A 15038-nucleotide genomic window follows, 5' to 3' on the forward strand; every position below is an offset into this window, starting at 1 on the left:
CGCCCCCAGAAGACGGGTTTTTAAAATGATTCATACCCTACCAGACATATTCCATATTCCCAAGGTTATTCTCTCATTAACGTTCATATCAGATATACGTTTATTAGTTATTCAGATCGACATTGTATGAATCAGTGTTAATTCGCCGTGGTCTACAGTCCTTGTATTGTTTTTGTTGTGTGTAATGCTTAAGAGTGTGACCTTTAGCAGTGTTTCACTTAATATATTCATCATTACCAGGCATAAGTGTGTGTGTGTGTGTGTGTGTGTGTGTGTGTGTGTGTGTGTGTGTGTGTGTGTGTGTGTGTGTGTGTGTGTGTGTGTGTGTGTGTGTGTGTGTGTGTGTGTGTGTGTGTGTGTGTGTGTGTGTGTGTGTGTGTGTGTGTGTGTGTGTGTGTGTGTGTGTGTGTGTGTTTCTCTCTAAGGTTTTAAAATGTGGCCTTTTATATTGTCACGCACAACAGTCGCTACAAAGACAACAACAACAGGAAGGCCATACATCAGGTCGGCAATACGTCATCTGGACGGAACTCTCGTGACCACGCCCCCTTTGGGGGGAAAACAATACAGCTACTCCATAGACAGCGCGATCATTCAAAATAAGCCGTTATAGCTAAAATCTGCAATGTCCTGAGCTGTTGTGTGGTTTACATGGTAAAAAACAAACATCATGGTTTTATTCCTTCGCCATGCCCCCAAACATTCCCCTAAATAAGGTCTGTATGAGCAGGGAGCTCCCGGCTTCCCCCGTGCTCTGCATTTCAGTGGGAGTTTGCTATCGTAATGAGCCGTTAGGACCGTTGGTACAGTCTAGTCAAGGCAGAGCGCTATACTATTAACATAGTAAGCATTATTACAGACAACAAAACTTAGAATAACAATTATTTCACGTGTAATCAGCTTACATAGAGACTCAGTGAGGTGAAGGTATACATCAGGGCATGATATCTCTGGCCAATGGGTCGGATCATTGCGCCAGCTTGATGCTGAGAGACTAAAAAGACATGGTTTTAGATTGACCAAATTAATCATTTATAAGTGTCTTTAACGTTATCCAGCCTGCAGAGTTGTTGTAAAGGATTTTGACATTGTGTCGGTCGGTCAAATTTTAACTTATTTACCTCTGATCGTTTTCTTTTTGTGCTGTTTTGGACTGCAATTTTGCATTATAGTCAATGGCACGTTCGGTTTGTTTTCCCCCCAAAGGGGGCGTGGCCTGATTGCCGACCTGATGTATACCAGGGGTTTTCTGAAAAATGCAAAGCACGATAGTTGCTGTTGGTATATTGAGGTTTTGAAAATAATCATTTTGAAGTGATTTATTTCACCACCATCTGCTCTCACTAGAAACGCTGATGACTTAAGTTCTGTTTGGTCAGTTTAGACATCAACAGACGGGCCGTGTTAAAATACCACATATGTTATGCAGGGTCCTCCCTAGCGGTACATGCTACTTCAAAGTGTTTTTCACACACATTTGTGAGTATTGTTTTGGGAAATTTATGAATTAAATCTAGAAAATTCTTAGTTTTTTCACTAAATCTCCCCCCCTTATCCCTTACCTGGTTTAACCTACAATGGCCCTAATTTGAAACTATGCTTTCCATGGTTCTGAAAGGGGGATTTAATTGGTGCATGTATGGTTTCATTGCATATGGTTTGTTCACATGAGGGAAGTAAAAGCCTCAAGAGTGGATATAAAATGCTACGCTTTTTGATGAATTAATTAAATAAAATATGTCTGCATCTGCAAAGGTTACGATTAAGCTCTGAAATGTATAAATCATTTCATAAATAAAAAATTGCAAAAATATCCAGTGCTCAACTTTTTTTTCACAAATATGTAAATGTACAAATATATATCTCTGTCATCTTTTCATCTTTTATTTTGAAAGTGTGTTTAGTTTCATCAGTTTGAAAGGAACCCCTCTCACGTGTATTTCCTGTTGCAGGCGCTGCATTCGGCCGTCTGGTGGGTGAGATCATGGCCACGTTGTTCCCTCATGGGATCGTGTTTGACGGGATCCTCTACCGCATCATCCCTGGAGGGTACGCAGTCATTGGTTAGTCTGACTTCTGTCCATTTTGACCTTTTAGCATTTTGACCCCCTCCCCCCCTCACCACTACCTCCTCTTCCCCCATTTCTCTTCAGTTTGTCAAAGTTGATTTACATTTCAACTTTTGTCCAACTAATAATTGAGCAGTAATACAGTCATACCATTTCCTGAGTTATTAAAAAAAAAATAGCAATGGAAATCCGTTAGATACCATCATAAAAAAAGTGATGTGTAATGTGATTAAGACGAAGGGCTCATACTCGCTATGCGTCACATGACAGCGTCTTACCAGAAGGGATAATAAGAAATAAAAGATGGCCAAAGGAAAAGGTTTTGTCCTCAAAAAAAAAGACTAGCGACTATCCACTCTAATATTTTCAAGGCACATCGTCTTAACTACAAACAGTCATCCATCAGATCTGCATATGTTAATGATTCACACCATGGAAGCCTTACTGCCAAGCTGTCTGCCTCGAGTCAAGTCTACTTTATTTATTCATATGAAGAAGACTTCTCCCTGTCCTTTCTAACTGTCACAGTCCTTCACCCTCAGTGTCCTCTCTCTCTATCTATCTCTCTCCCTCTCTCTCTCTTCCTCTCTCTTATCTCCCTCCCTCTCTCTCTCTACTCTCCCTTCTCTTATTCTCTCCATCATGTTTCCACTTCCTCTTACAGTTACATGCCACTTTGACTGACACACACCCACACCCACACACAGACACACACACACACACACACACACAAACAAACACACACACACCCACACATACACACACAGTGACACACACACACACACACACATCACCTCAGCCACTGACCCAGAAACATGTCCGTCCTTCCATCCTAATCCAGTTCCTCCTTGTTCCCCCTTGATCCCTCAGTATTCCCTTGTGATTCCCTGTCCTTTGTTTCAGCTCTTTCATCCTTCTCTCTCACTCCCTCTCTCTCTCCCCCCCTCTCTCTCTCCCCCTCACTCTCTCTCTTCCCCTCACTCTCTCTCTCTCCCCCTCACTCTCTCTCTCTCTCTCTCCCTCTCTCTCTCCCCCTCTCTCTCTCCCCCTCACTCTCTCTCTCTCCCCCTCACTCTCTCTCTCTCCCCCCTCACTCTCTCTATCTCTCTCGTCAATAATTTCTTTCGACCTTCGTTTGCTTCCAACCTTCATGAACGTCCTACAAGGAACTTTTCAATGTTCCAGAGACAGCCTAATTTTTCCTCTGATGATTTTAAATGATCAGCTTAAAGAATGAAATATTTATGGTGAAGTCAGTGATTCTGGAGAACGCTTGTTGTCAAAATAACCTTTTGGTCATAATCAGTGAATGTCTCCTCACAATCCACCACCTGTCCGTACTGTGTGTGCACTGAAAAAAAAGGCACACATTCTTCTGAATCTGACTTTTTCTGAAACAGTCAAATATTTCTTCTGATGATCATAAATGACCTGTAAGAGCAAACGATATTTTTAATTATACACACACACACACACACACACACACACAGACACATTAACCTAACCCCTATCCCGTCCCCTTGCCCCCCCTCCAGGTGCAGCAGCGTTGACGGGGGCGGTGACTCACACGGTGTCCACAGCAGTGATCTGCTTTGAGCTGACGGGGCAGATCTCTCACATCCTGCCCATGATGGTGGCCGTCATCCTGGCTAACATGGTGGCCCAGGGTCTGCAGCCCTCCCTCTACGACTCCATCATACAGGTCAAGAAGCTGCCCTACCTGCCTGAGCTAGGCTTCGGACACATGAGGTGAGGGAGGGCTGTATGTCTGTCTGTCTGTCTGTCTGTCTGTCTGTCTGTCTGGCTGTCTGGCGTTCTGTTTGTTTGTCTGTCTGTCACTCTAAACTGCCCTACCTGCCCTACTTTGGCTTCAGACACATGAGGTGAGGGAGGGTTGTCTGTCTGTCTGACTCTCTGTCCGTCTGTCTGTTTATCGGTCTATCTGTCTGTCTGTCTCTCTGTCCGTCTGTCTGTCTCTCTGTCACTCTAGACATGGTTTGGTATTACATTATCCTTGCATCTGTCTTACATTGTTGTTGCATTTTCACTACTACAGTCTGATGCCCTGCATGAATGAAAAAAGCAATCTGTTGTAACATTTGTGCTAAGGCTAATGTCTACACATACACAGGTATTTTGGTAACAGTATCTTTTTTCTATGTTGACATGTTGTCCATGTGTGTGTGTCTGTCCCACAGCCAGTACAACATCTTTGTAGAAGACATCATGGTGAGGAAGGTTCAGTTTGTTTCCTCTCAGTCGACGTACAGAGAAGTTAAGCACCTTCTGGACTCGTCATCGCTCAAATCCATCCCATTGGTCGACTCCAGAGGTACAAGAATGATCTGTCTGTCTGTTTGTCTGTCTGTCTGTGTCTGTCTGTCTGTCTGTCTGTCTGTCTGTCTGTGTCTGTCTGTCTGTCTGTCTGTCTGTCTGTCTGTCTGTCTGTCTGTCTGTCTGTCTGTCTGTCTGTCTGTCTGTCTGTCTGTCTGTCTGTCTGTCTGTCTGTCTGTCTATCTATCTATCTATCTATCTATCTATCTATCTATCTATCTATCTATCTATCTATCTATCTATCTATCTATCTATCTATCTATCTATCTATCTATCTATCTATCTATCTATCTATCTATCTATCTATCTATCTATCTATCTATCTATCTATCTATCTATCTATCTATCTATCTATCTATCTATCTATCTATCTATCTATCTATCTATCTATCTATCTATCTATCTATCTATCTATCTATCTATCTATCTATCTATCTATCTATCTATCTATCTATCTATCTATCGAACACTTTTTTTTGTTGTCAAAATATTCATCCACTGTTGAAGTCTTTGCAGTTGTCTGAGTTATTTCACTTCCTGGTTCCAGATTCTATGATCCTATTGGGCAGCATCGACCGGCTGGAGCTCCACGCTCTCTGTGATTGGTGGTTGTCCCCGGACAGAAGGCTAATGATGCAGGTAAGCACAGCGAGAGACATACACTATTGTAGATTTAGTGTCTCACTCAAGGACTATGCATTGTAATTTTGCATCTGAAATAAGTATATTACATCATTTAAACCTGCATTTTTTATTCTGAATTTGCGAACATTGAAAAACAAAGGTGAAAATAAGGTATTAGTTAGAGATAAATTTAGAGGCAAAAAAATTCAGATACATGATTCCAATGCATAAATATTCAGTGCTAGAAATTCAATTAAATTAAATTAAATTTTATTTTCATAAATCGGATGGATCGGATATTCCTTCCATACAGCAGTCATGTGTGTTGCTCTGTATTCAGGGAGAGAGTCTCAGGGATCAGAACCTGTCAGAGAAACACAGCTGGGAATCCTTCGCCTACGTAGACGAGGAGGAAGAGGACGACACAGAGAAGGTACACGGGCCGCTGCTTGGTTCAGATAAATGTAATCTATAACACTATGCACTAATGAATGCTATCTTATCTTTACTATTATCATCATGTATTTGTTGTAAGTCTTTGTTTGAAGCACTCGCATGTCATTTTGAGATTTTAACACAAGTTAAACTGCATTTCTTGTATTAAAGAGAACACATACACACACACACACACACACACACACACACACACACACACACACACACACACACACACACAACTGGAAAAGTGAACACAGAAACAAAAGACAAAACAAAACAAACTACCAACATGGCGTACTTACTCTATGATCCATGTGTTTTGGAAGCTGTTCTATTGATGAGTTGTGTGTTGCTTGCAGGGCGTCCCAGTTCAGGAGGAGAGGAACGGCCCGCTCCCTCCATCAAAGCCTCAGGAAGCGTCTTTAAACCACACAGCTCCTGTCCCCGGTGAGGTCACACATTTCATACTCACATTTACTGTGTGCTCAGTTAGTGGACGTTTCAAAGTCAAATTGCACTAGAATCCATTTTTCTTTTTCATTTAACCTTTATTGATACTCAAGAGATACATTGAGGGGTGTCCCTCATTTGCAATGATTTTGTGTCAAACAAAATGTAAAGCGAAAACAATACATACACAATAGACAATGCAAATACATCAACTACACAACAACTGATAAAGAGAAGAAAAACAATTGAAACATTTAGACAGGGATGTAGAATGGCTCCAATTAAAATGAAATGGGTGAAAGTACAATATAGCCTCATTAAAACAGCTACACGTAGAGTTTGGCATAAATAAATGAAAATAAATACAATGAATAAATGGAGTGTCTGTAGTAGTAAGTAGTAATTTTTTACCAGGTTGAGAAATTATCTCTCTTAAAAAATGTTTTTAGGACTCCACCTTTAAAGTGTCACCTTAACATCCATTGTAACATGTAAACAAACTTAAACATCTGAAAACTATTCCAGCTTTTCATATTGACATGGAGTGCAGGAGGCTGGACAGTGGAAGTCTCAGTTATATTGATTCCTTCAGTCAAGTTTAGCTCATTAAGATGCTGTAACCATAGAGTCTATGGATGTAACGTGATTTATTCTTCTCTCTGTCTCCCTGCCGGCTTCTTCTATGACTCAGTGTTTAGTCCAGACGGGCTGTTTCACCATGTTCTTATATGTGTTAAGAACGTCATTGACAGTTATACAGGCTTAGATAAAGTATGGAAAGTGAAACCATGGTAACCAACATAACCATAGGGACAAATGTTATCTTATACAATCCATAAAACAGCAGCAGTATTGCCATTGAAATATATATATACAGCCCCGGAAAAAATTAAGAGACCAGTCTGGATTTTTCTTAAATCTTCATCTCTACATAACTTATTGAAAATGCTCTTAATGACAAAAAATGTATTGGAATTTGGTAGAAATGTTATCAGTAGTTTATATTATAAAACCAAAATGTTCATTCTACTCAAACATATGCCTAGAAATAGTAAAACGAGAGACACTGAACATTTGGAGTGGTCTCTTCGTCTCAGTTCCACACTGCTTTGTGAGTTAAATATATCCTGTGTTGTTTTTTGACTGTTGGTGCTCTTGAGCAATGTTTTGATTTGCCAGTCACCCTGCTGTTTACTTTTATTGTTATCCTTGCACAAAAGCTGCAAAGAATGATCAATAAAAGGTAAAAGAAAAAATATCTGTTATAATATTGTGTCAACACATTGATTTGCCTCTAATCTCCACAGATGTCAAACGATTTGAATGAATAGCTTTGCAAACAGAACAGCAATGAGTAAACAGATGGTGTTTGTGTGTGTGTCTCTATTGTAGACACACACACACACACACACACACACACACAGTCTCCCACTGAAACGGTATCCAGGCAACAACAATAGGTTGCATTGGGTTGTCGCAGTCTCTCAAAAGTTTAATTTGCAATTTCTCTAAAAGCAGCTTTTGTATCATTTTCAATCAACCTCCTGCAATCTCCATTTTCTTTTCTCCCTCTCTCTCTCTCTCTCTCTCTCTCTGCCTTTCTCTCTCTCTCTCTCTCTCTCTCTCTCTCTCTCTCTCTCTCTCTCTCTCCAGAGAAAGGTCCACTCCAGTCTGTGAGGAAAACACTCAGGAATCTCTTCACCCCTAAGAACAGACAGACAGAGGGACAGTCGCAGGTCTGTGTGTGCGTGCGTGCGTGTGTGACGTTTTTGATGCATGTTTGTTAACACTGCAATACAGCTTAACTACACACTGCACCTTACATCATTAAAATGCAATAATCAACCTTTTGTAAAAAAAAAAAAAAATCGGATATGTTAAATAATTAGATAAATAAACAAAACAGACAGAAAAAAAACAGACACAAATCTGTTCCAAATCCACACCCTCGCAATGGCTCTGCTATAAAATAATCCATATTTATTCAGTTTTCTTTTACCAGGTAAATATATCATTATGTGCTCCGCTTTCTAGTCAGCCAGATACACACTTATCTGATATGACAAAGGCACAAGAATACAGTTCAAAGCTGCCTCCTCCTCCTCCTCCCCAGACACACTCCCTGAAATAGAGCATGTTTTGTTTATATTCCCACATTTCTCTTATATGGAAATTTGGGGATCCAGATACTGACGGTGATGTACTCGCTCACAGGGAAAGAAAGCAAATACATGTGATCTGTTTATACAAGCAGGAATGGAGATAATCATACAGTATGCTTGTAAGCTTTGATTGTAAGATTAGAATTTGATTTATGTTATGTCGAATCCTTTGCGGCTTGTAAATTGCCGGTGTCATTCTGTACTAGCAGGAGTCCTAAAAGCATTTAAATTATAACGTTTTCTATTCTCAAAATAAGACCTTAAAAGTATTGTATTTCACCGACAAAGTAATGAACCGTCTTTACAAAGCTGAAGCTCCATACCATTTGGCCTTCATGAGAATATAATACAAATCTTCCTCACAACTGTTGCACTGTGTAAGTAAGTTGCAAGTTGTCGATATTTTTGTTCTAGACAGCCAGCCTCGACAGAATTGAATGAACGAGGGTTAGCCGCTTATAAAAATAGTTTCATAAAGCAGGTCACAGCCGGTGTTGCCCTGAATTCAATCCAGTTTACTCACAAAGCTTTCTGTATGAGTGATGAGCTGAAGGTTCTGGGTGACAGAAACCTCATTACAAGACAATGTGCTTTGTATTTATCAATGTGCAATTTATCACCAGTCCTGAGAAATAGACAGGAATCCAATTTAGGGCCAGACAGTGCAGGTGAAAAGGGTTTGAACTATGGGTTTATTTCTGTTATGTAAGACTCACATATAGTTTATTAGATTCTAAGGTGACATCGTAACCTGTATGTGTGACATCCATCCACGTTTGTTATAGTATCACTCACTTAAGTCTCTCGTTTCATCATTTGTCTTTTCTTTTCTGTCCCTATAGGAGCCGTGTCCCCCTCCCATGTCGGACACAATGACACCAGAGGAGGTATAGTAACTACAGGCATGGCTTTACACACAGTCTGCTTAAAGTCAATACTGCTAAAAATTCAATAAAGGCATTCACATCTATGCCACACTAAGGTCATGGAGATCTGTGTCACATTCAGAATCACTTCTTAACTGCAGTGTGAACACGGACAGGATTTTTTTAAAGGGGGACACTGTGTAACATTTTAAGTAATTCATTAGCTCAAATCAATATCCTCATTCATAAATATGTCCTCATTGGTGTAAAATCACCTCTGCCAATAATCGGAATTATCCTCCTGAGCGGAGAATTACAAATATTAATGTTACATTTTGTCCATTGAGCGGGCAAGTCGTATGGAGTAATCCATGTTTTGGAATGTCATCAGGTGCATTGTTTAAAATAGTATTGTTCTTGTCCTTGAAGGCCACTGTAGCTTCTGTTATTATTCAAAAGGGGTGGGGTTACCCAGGGAGCGTTGCATTCTAGAACTTTCTTGATGATGTCATATTACACAGTGTCCCTTTAAAGGAAAAACATATTTTTTTCTCCTTTTTTTTGAAGACCACCAAAACAATATTGCGCTCTGTCTTCCGTTACTCCTCTTGGCATTGTACTGCCCAAAAATGTCCCATAACATCAACCCAGTAAATGCTACTAGACTGCTGCCACTGTCACAATCGGCTTGTGGGTAAAAATCCATGAAGAGGCTAAAAGGATGTCAGATGTCTTAAATCTCAGAGGGGAGACCGGTGACATGAAAGGACACTGCAGGGTTTCAAGGGTTTTCACAGCTTCAAACTGTGTCACAGCTAGCTAACTACCTTATCACACATACTGTACACTAGACAAGGTCATTCCCCTTTAGTTTTACACACACACACACACACACACACACATACACATACACACACACACACACACACACACACACACACACACACACACACACACACACACACACGCGTGCACACACACACACACACACACACACACACACACTCTCTGCTAGGTGTTTTTGGTCAGTTATTTTAGTTGAGAAACTGCAGGTGAATAGGGTAACAATTTTGCCCAACAAGGGCTTACAAGATACCAATATAAACAAACAAACAGTCAAGCAACCAAAAATAAATAAATACGATAATAATACTAACAAAAACAAAAACACATCCTGACGTTTAATCCAGGCTGTTGCTACCAAAAGCTAATTTTGAAAGTGAACAACCATTCCATCCTGTCATCATCATCATTACTCTAAAATATTTCAGGGTCACTTCATTTAAAGAAAGTTATTTTCAGTTCATCATAGAAGGGACAATGTAAAATAAAATGTGTCGTGGCGCTCTGGTGGTGTAGTGGATAGAGCGTGTACCATATTGGCTCCGGCCTTTGTTTCAGTGGTCGCGGGTTCAAATCCGACCCGCAGACCTTTACTGCAGGTCATCCCCCTTCCCCCCCTCTCTCTCTCTCTCTCTCTCTCTCTCTCTCTCTCTCTCTCTCTCTGTCTCCCCATTTCAACTCTGTACTATCCAATAAAACTTGAAAATGCCAAAAAATAATCTTTAAAAAAAATGTGATTGATTCTCCACTATGGATGTGATATTTCCCCCTCTCTGAACCTAAAGCCCTTTGAATATAATGGGTTATTTTTTCCTCCTGTAACCGTGAACGCCCTTGCTTCTTGCTTCTTGCTCGTTCCTTGCCTCTACAGATCTCTGCGTGGGAAGAGGTGGAGATGGACAAGCCGGTGGAGATCGATGAGATCAGAGTCGACCCGTCACCGTTCCAACTGGTGGAGAGAACCTCTCTGCACAAGGTCAGTGGAGGAGAGACTGAGATACACACACATTTAAATGCTACCCTACTAAAAATAATAATAACCCAGAGTTAATACACAGCCTGGGCTCTGTAAATGGGTATGTAAATAAAGTTGCCCACCGTAGCTAGCAACAGGAAGATACACAGACATCCCAGGGGTCAGTAGACATTTTAAATGCTACTTTAAAGGGCTGTTTGAGGAGCGCTAAGCCTTCCCACTGTGATTTAAAGGTTCAGTCAGGGATTCTGGAGAACGCTTGTTGTCAAAATCACTTTTTTGACAAAATCAGTGAATATCTCCTCACGATCCACTACCTGTCCCTACTGTGTGTGTATGCACTGAAAAAAAACAGTGTTAATACACAGCCTAGGCTCTGTAAACGGGCATGTTGTTAGTAACGATGGGCCCCTATGTTTAAGTACCCTCTGTTTAGATGCCAGTCTGTAGAACCTATGGCTGGTTGCACACAGTATACGGACATGTAGTGGATCCTGAGGAGATATTCACTGATTTTGACAAACAAGTGTTTTTGATGACAAGCGTTCTACAGAATCACTCACTCCACCTTGAAACGTGGGAGTTCCCGTTGTATCAACCAATATGAGGCAAACTTCTATCTTTTAACGCCATTATTTGTTGGAGAAGTTAACAAAGCGAGCGCCCACATGTTCTACTTCTTTTATACACAGTCTTTTGTCTACCAGAAGCTGTTCTTCACAAACACAAAGCCTTTTCTCAATGACAACTCAACAATAGATTCTTAAGGGAGGGGAGGTTGTTTGGTTTAATAATCAATGTGTGGGCTAACAATCACGGGGATTCTCTGTCCTATCCAGCTAGGAAAAGGAAAGCAGCTGCTACATGCTTTATTTGTAATCAACTCCATTGTTTAGTGCATTTAAATTAACTTTATTATTCAAATAAAATGTAGATTTGCATTTCATCAATAATTCATATTTACCTAAAGGATCTGGAGAACGCTTGTTGTCAGAATCACTTTTGTTATGACGTGAATATATCCTCATGATCCGCTGTCCTTACTGTGTGTGTGTGTGTGTGTGTGTGTGTGTGTGTGTGTGTGTGTGTGTGTGTGTGTGTGTGTGTGTGTGTGTGTGTGTGTGTGTGTGTGTGTGTGTGTGTGTGTGTGTGTGTGTGTGTGTGTGTGTGTGTGTGTGTGTGTGTGTGTGTGGATATATTCACTGATTTGGACAAAAAGGGATTTTGTCAACAAACATACTCCATAATCGCTGACTCCACCTTTTAATAATGCAGTTTTTTCTCTCCTTCATTTCTTTCTGCTTTTTACAATCATGAAAGGTCCATGTTGACATTGTGAGAAATCCTCTCAGAAAGGATTCGGTTTAAAAGCCTTTGTGAGGAGGAGCATATAAGGTTAACAGTATAAGGTTAAAAATATACCAACAAGGCGACAGGTTTCATCCCACACAGGGTTCGATTGAATGATAAAGAAAGAAAAAACATCATATCATAGAACATCTGTGGTCTAAGGTGTCTTTGTGCTGTAGCTGTGTGCTGGTGCATACATACAGCTCATCCACAGTGTGACCCAATCTGCTCTGTGACGATGTGTGCATGGTAACACACTCAATGACTTCTCTCTCTGTGTGTGTGTGTGTGTGTGTGTGTGTGTGTGTGTGTGTGTGTGTGTGTGTGTGTGTGTGTGTGTGTGTGTGTGTGTGTGTGTGTGTGTGTGTGTGTGTGTGTGTGTGTGTGTGTGTGTGTGTGTGTGTGTGTGTGTGTGTGTGTGTGTGTGTGTGTGTGTGTGTGCTGCTGTATGCTGCTGTGTGCATGGTAACAAACTCAATGACTTATCTCTGTGTGTGTGTGTGTGTGTGTGTGTGTGCTGCTGTGTGCATGGTAACACACTCAATGCCTTTTCTGTGTGTGTGTGTGTGTGTGTGTGTGTGTGTGTGTGTGTGTGTGTGTGTGTGTGTGTGTGTGTGTGTGTGTGTGTGTGTGTGTGTGTGTGTGTGTGTGTGTGTGTGTGTGTGTGTGTTTTACCTGGAGCCCTGAGCAGCTTCCCTTTCATCTCTCTGTCTCTATGACATAGTGTCTAGACGGCAGCGCTGACAAAGAAGCCCACAGCCTGTGAATGTGTCTGTTAAAAGGCCCTGCTGCTATCACAGGGGCATGGAAGTTTATCCTAATTTTGACGCCTGACCTTTTCTCTCTGTCTCTCTCTCTCTTTCTCTTTCTCCCTCTCTCTCTATCTCCCTCCCTCTCTATCTCCCGCATCTCTCTCCCTCTCTATCTCTCTATCTCCCTCTTTCTCTCTTTCTTTCTTTCTCTCTCACTCCCTCTCTCTCTCTCTCCCTCTCCCCCCTCTCTCTTTCTCCCTCTCTCTCTCTCTCTCTCTCTCTCTCTCTCTCTCTCTCTCCCTCTCTCCCCCCCTCTCTCTCTCTCACAGACCCACACTCTATTTTCTCTGCTCGGGCTCAGCCACGCCTATGTAACCAGTATTGGTAAACTGGTGGGCGTAGTGGCACTGAAAGAGGTAAGAAATGTCACCTTCGTCTATGCAAATATTTTTTGATTTTGTTTTTCTAAACTCGATTTAGACAATTTCAACAAAAAATAACGAGTTGGCACAACTTTTTGGACTTCTTAGTATGTAGAACTCAAAATGTGAGGTTATATTATATGAAATATACATACATTGTATTACATATGAATGATAAGTCAAGAAAAGATCATTAGTTGGCTCAATAGTAGGCAGTTACTGTAAAACGTATAGAGTTTCTGTCTGTTTTTTTAAATCAGTATCATCTCTGTATCATACTTTACTTGATTTATTTCACTTCTAACCCCCCCCCCCCCCCACCCCTTGCAGCTCCAGAAGGCCATCGAGGGCTCCACGCGCTCCGGTGTGCGTCTGCGTCCTCCTCTGGCGAGCTTCAGAGACATCAGTAACCACAAGTCAGCCAAACCTCCTCCATCTTCCCCCGGGGCCCTCCCTCCTTCCTCCACCTCCGCTCTGTCCTCTCCCTCTCCCTCGGCAACAGCAGCAGCATCCCCCGTCACCCCGGCAACCACCCCTGTCTCCCCCAAACACCATCACCATCATCACCACCATCACCATGACGAGGAGGAGGAGATTTGGATAGAGGGAGTTAAGTTAGAACTGGAAAGCAGCAGCAGCAGTAGTAGCACAGGCAGCGTTTCAGGAAGTAAAAGTGGTAGCTATCATAGCAACTTAAACCTCCCTCCCTCGGCAACCCCTCCCCCTGTCCCTTCTCTGTCTAGACCTCCTTCTCCACCTCCTTCTACCCCTCCTTTCATCCCTCTCTCCACACTACATGGACTTCTTAAAGGGGATGAAGAGGACAGCGACGATGAGCCAATGGTTTAGTTAAGAAACAAGTGATGGCTATTGTTTTTTTATAATGGAAAACTTTTTTTTAATGGTGTGATTTGTGTTTTAATATTTTGTTTTTTGTTGTTAATTTGTCGCTCTGCTCTGGTCTTTGGGCCATTTTACCTCTTTTTGTCAGCACCGCGTTTGTAGAGCAAAGATTTGTTAAAGCAAGCTGTGTGTTTGCTTGAAGCTAAGCTAAGTTTATGCATCCCCTCACTATCATGTCTGTCCCTGTGTCTTTGGATATATTATTTTTCTCTATTTTTATTCGAGAGTCTGGTCTTTCAATTTGAGAGAATTCCCAACTTTAAAAACGCCGCTGTTGCACCTAAGTACTATAGAATAACTAAATACATCTTCACCTCATCACTTGATATTGTAGAAAGACAGTGGTGAGGCAGTGGTGGTGGATGATGCCATCTTTAGTAACTAGCTTCTTGTCCTTGAAGGCCACCGTAGCTTCTGTAATTAATCTGAACTTAATACAGTAAATCATCAGCACTTTTGTAAGATAGGAAAACAACTCCATATATGCCTTGCTCAATCCATCCACTATGTTTTTTCTTAATAAGCTCCGTATGTGTACAGTATTGTTTTGATACTTTCCCTTTGGTTGTTTTTCACACCGACATACACACATTGCCATGCATTATTATAAGCGTGTTAATATACTGCTATCATTTACATTGTTACACTTTGGATATAGATACATCTCTGTGTTTGTCAAAATACATGTATGTTGCCTTGTTAGGTTTTTATTAAAGGTGGAGTCAGTGATTCTGGAGAATGCTTGTTGTCAAAATCACTTTGTGTCAAAATCTGTGAATATCTCCTCACGATCCGCTACCTGTCCGTACTGTGTGTGCGCTGAAAATAAAAAATAAAATTATCTCATTA

At 41.2% G+C, this 15038-nt stretch overlaps 1 protein-coding gene across 1 annotated transcript in view; it reads left to right on the forward strand.

Annotated features, from left to right (window-relative positions):
- Positions 1-14135, forward strand: part of clcn1a (chloride channel, voltage-sensitive 1a) — a gene marked incomplete at both ends in the record, with an annotated part of 34860 nt that extends 20725 nt beyond the window's left edge. The window contains 11 exons of the mRNA XM_080045414.1: positions 1953-2063; positions 3605-3818; positions 4268-4401; positions 4951-5042; positions 5368-5460; positions 5825-5912; positions 7569-7651; positions 8920-8964; positions 10658-10762; positions 13194-13280; positions 13617-14135. Of these exons, the coding sequence (XP_079901540.1) occupies positions 1953-2063; positions 3605-3818; positions 4268-4401; positions 4951-5042; positions 5368-5460; positions 5825-5912; positions 7569-7651; positions 8920-8964; positions 10658-10762; positions 13194-13280; positions 13617-14135 (1571 nt within the window). The remainder of the gene's footprint in view (positions 1-1952; positions 2064-3604; positions 3819-4267; positions 4402-4950; positions 5043-5367; positions 5461-5824; positions 5913-7568; positions 7652-8919; positions 8965-10657; positions 10763-13193; positions 13281-13616) is intronic.
- Positions 14136-15038: the final 903 nt, after the last annotated feature.

Source organism: Ammodytes marinus (assembly GCF_949987685.1).
Source record: "Ammodytes marinus genome assembly, chromosome: 17".
Taxonomy (NCBI): Eukaryota; Metazoa; Chordata; class Actinopteri; order Uranoscopiformes; family Ammodytidae; genus Ammodytes; species Ammodytes marinus.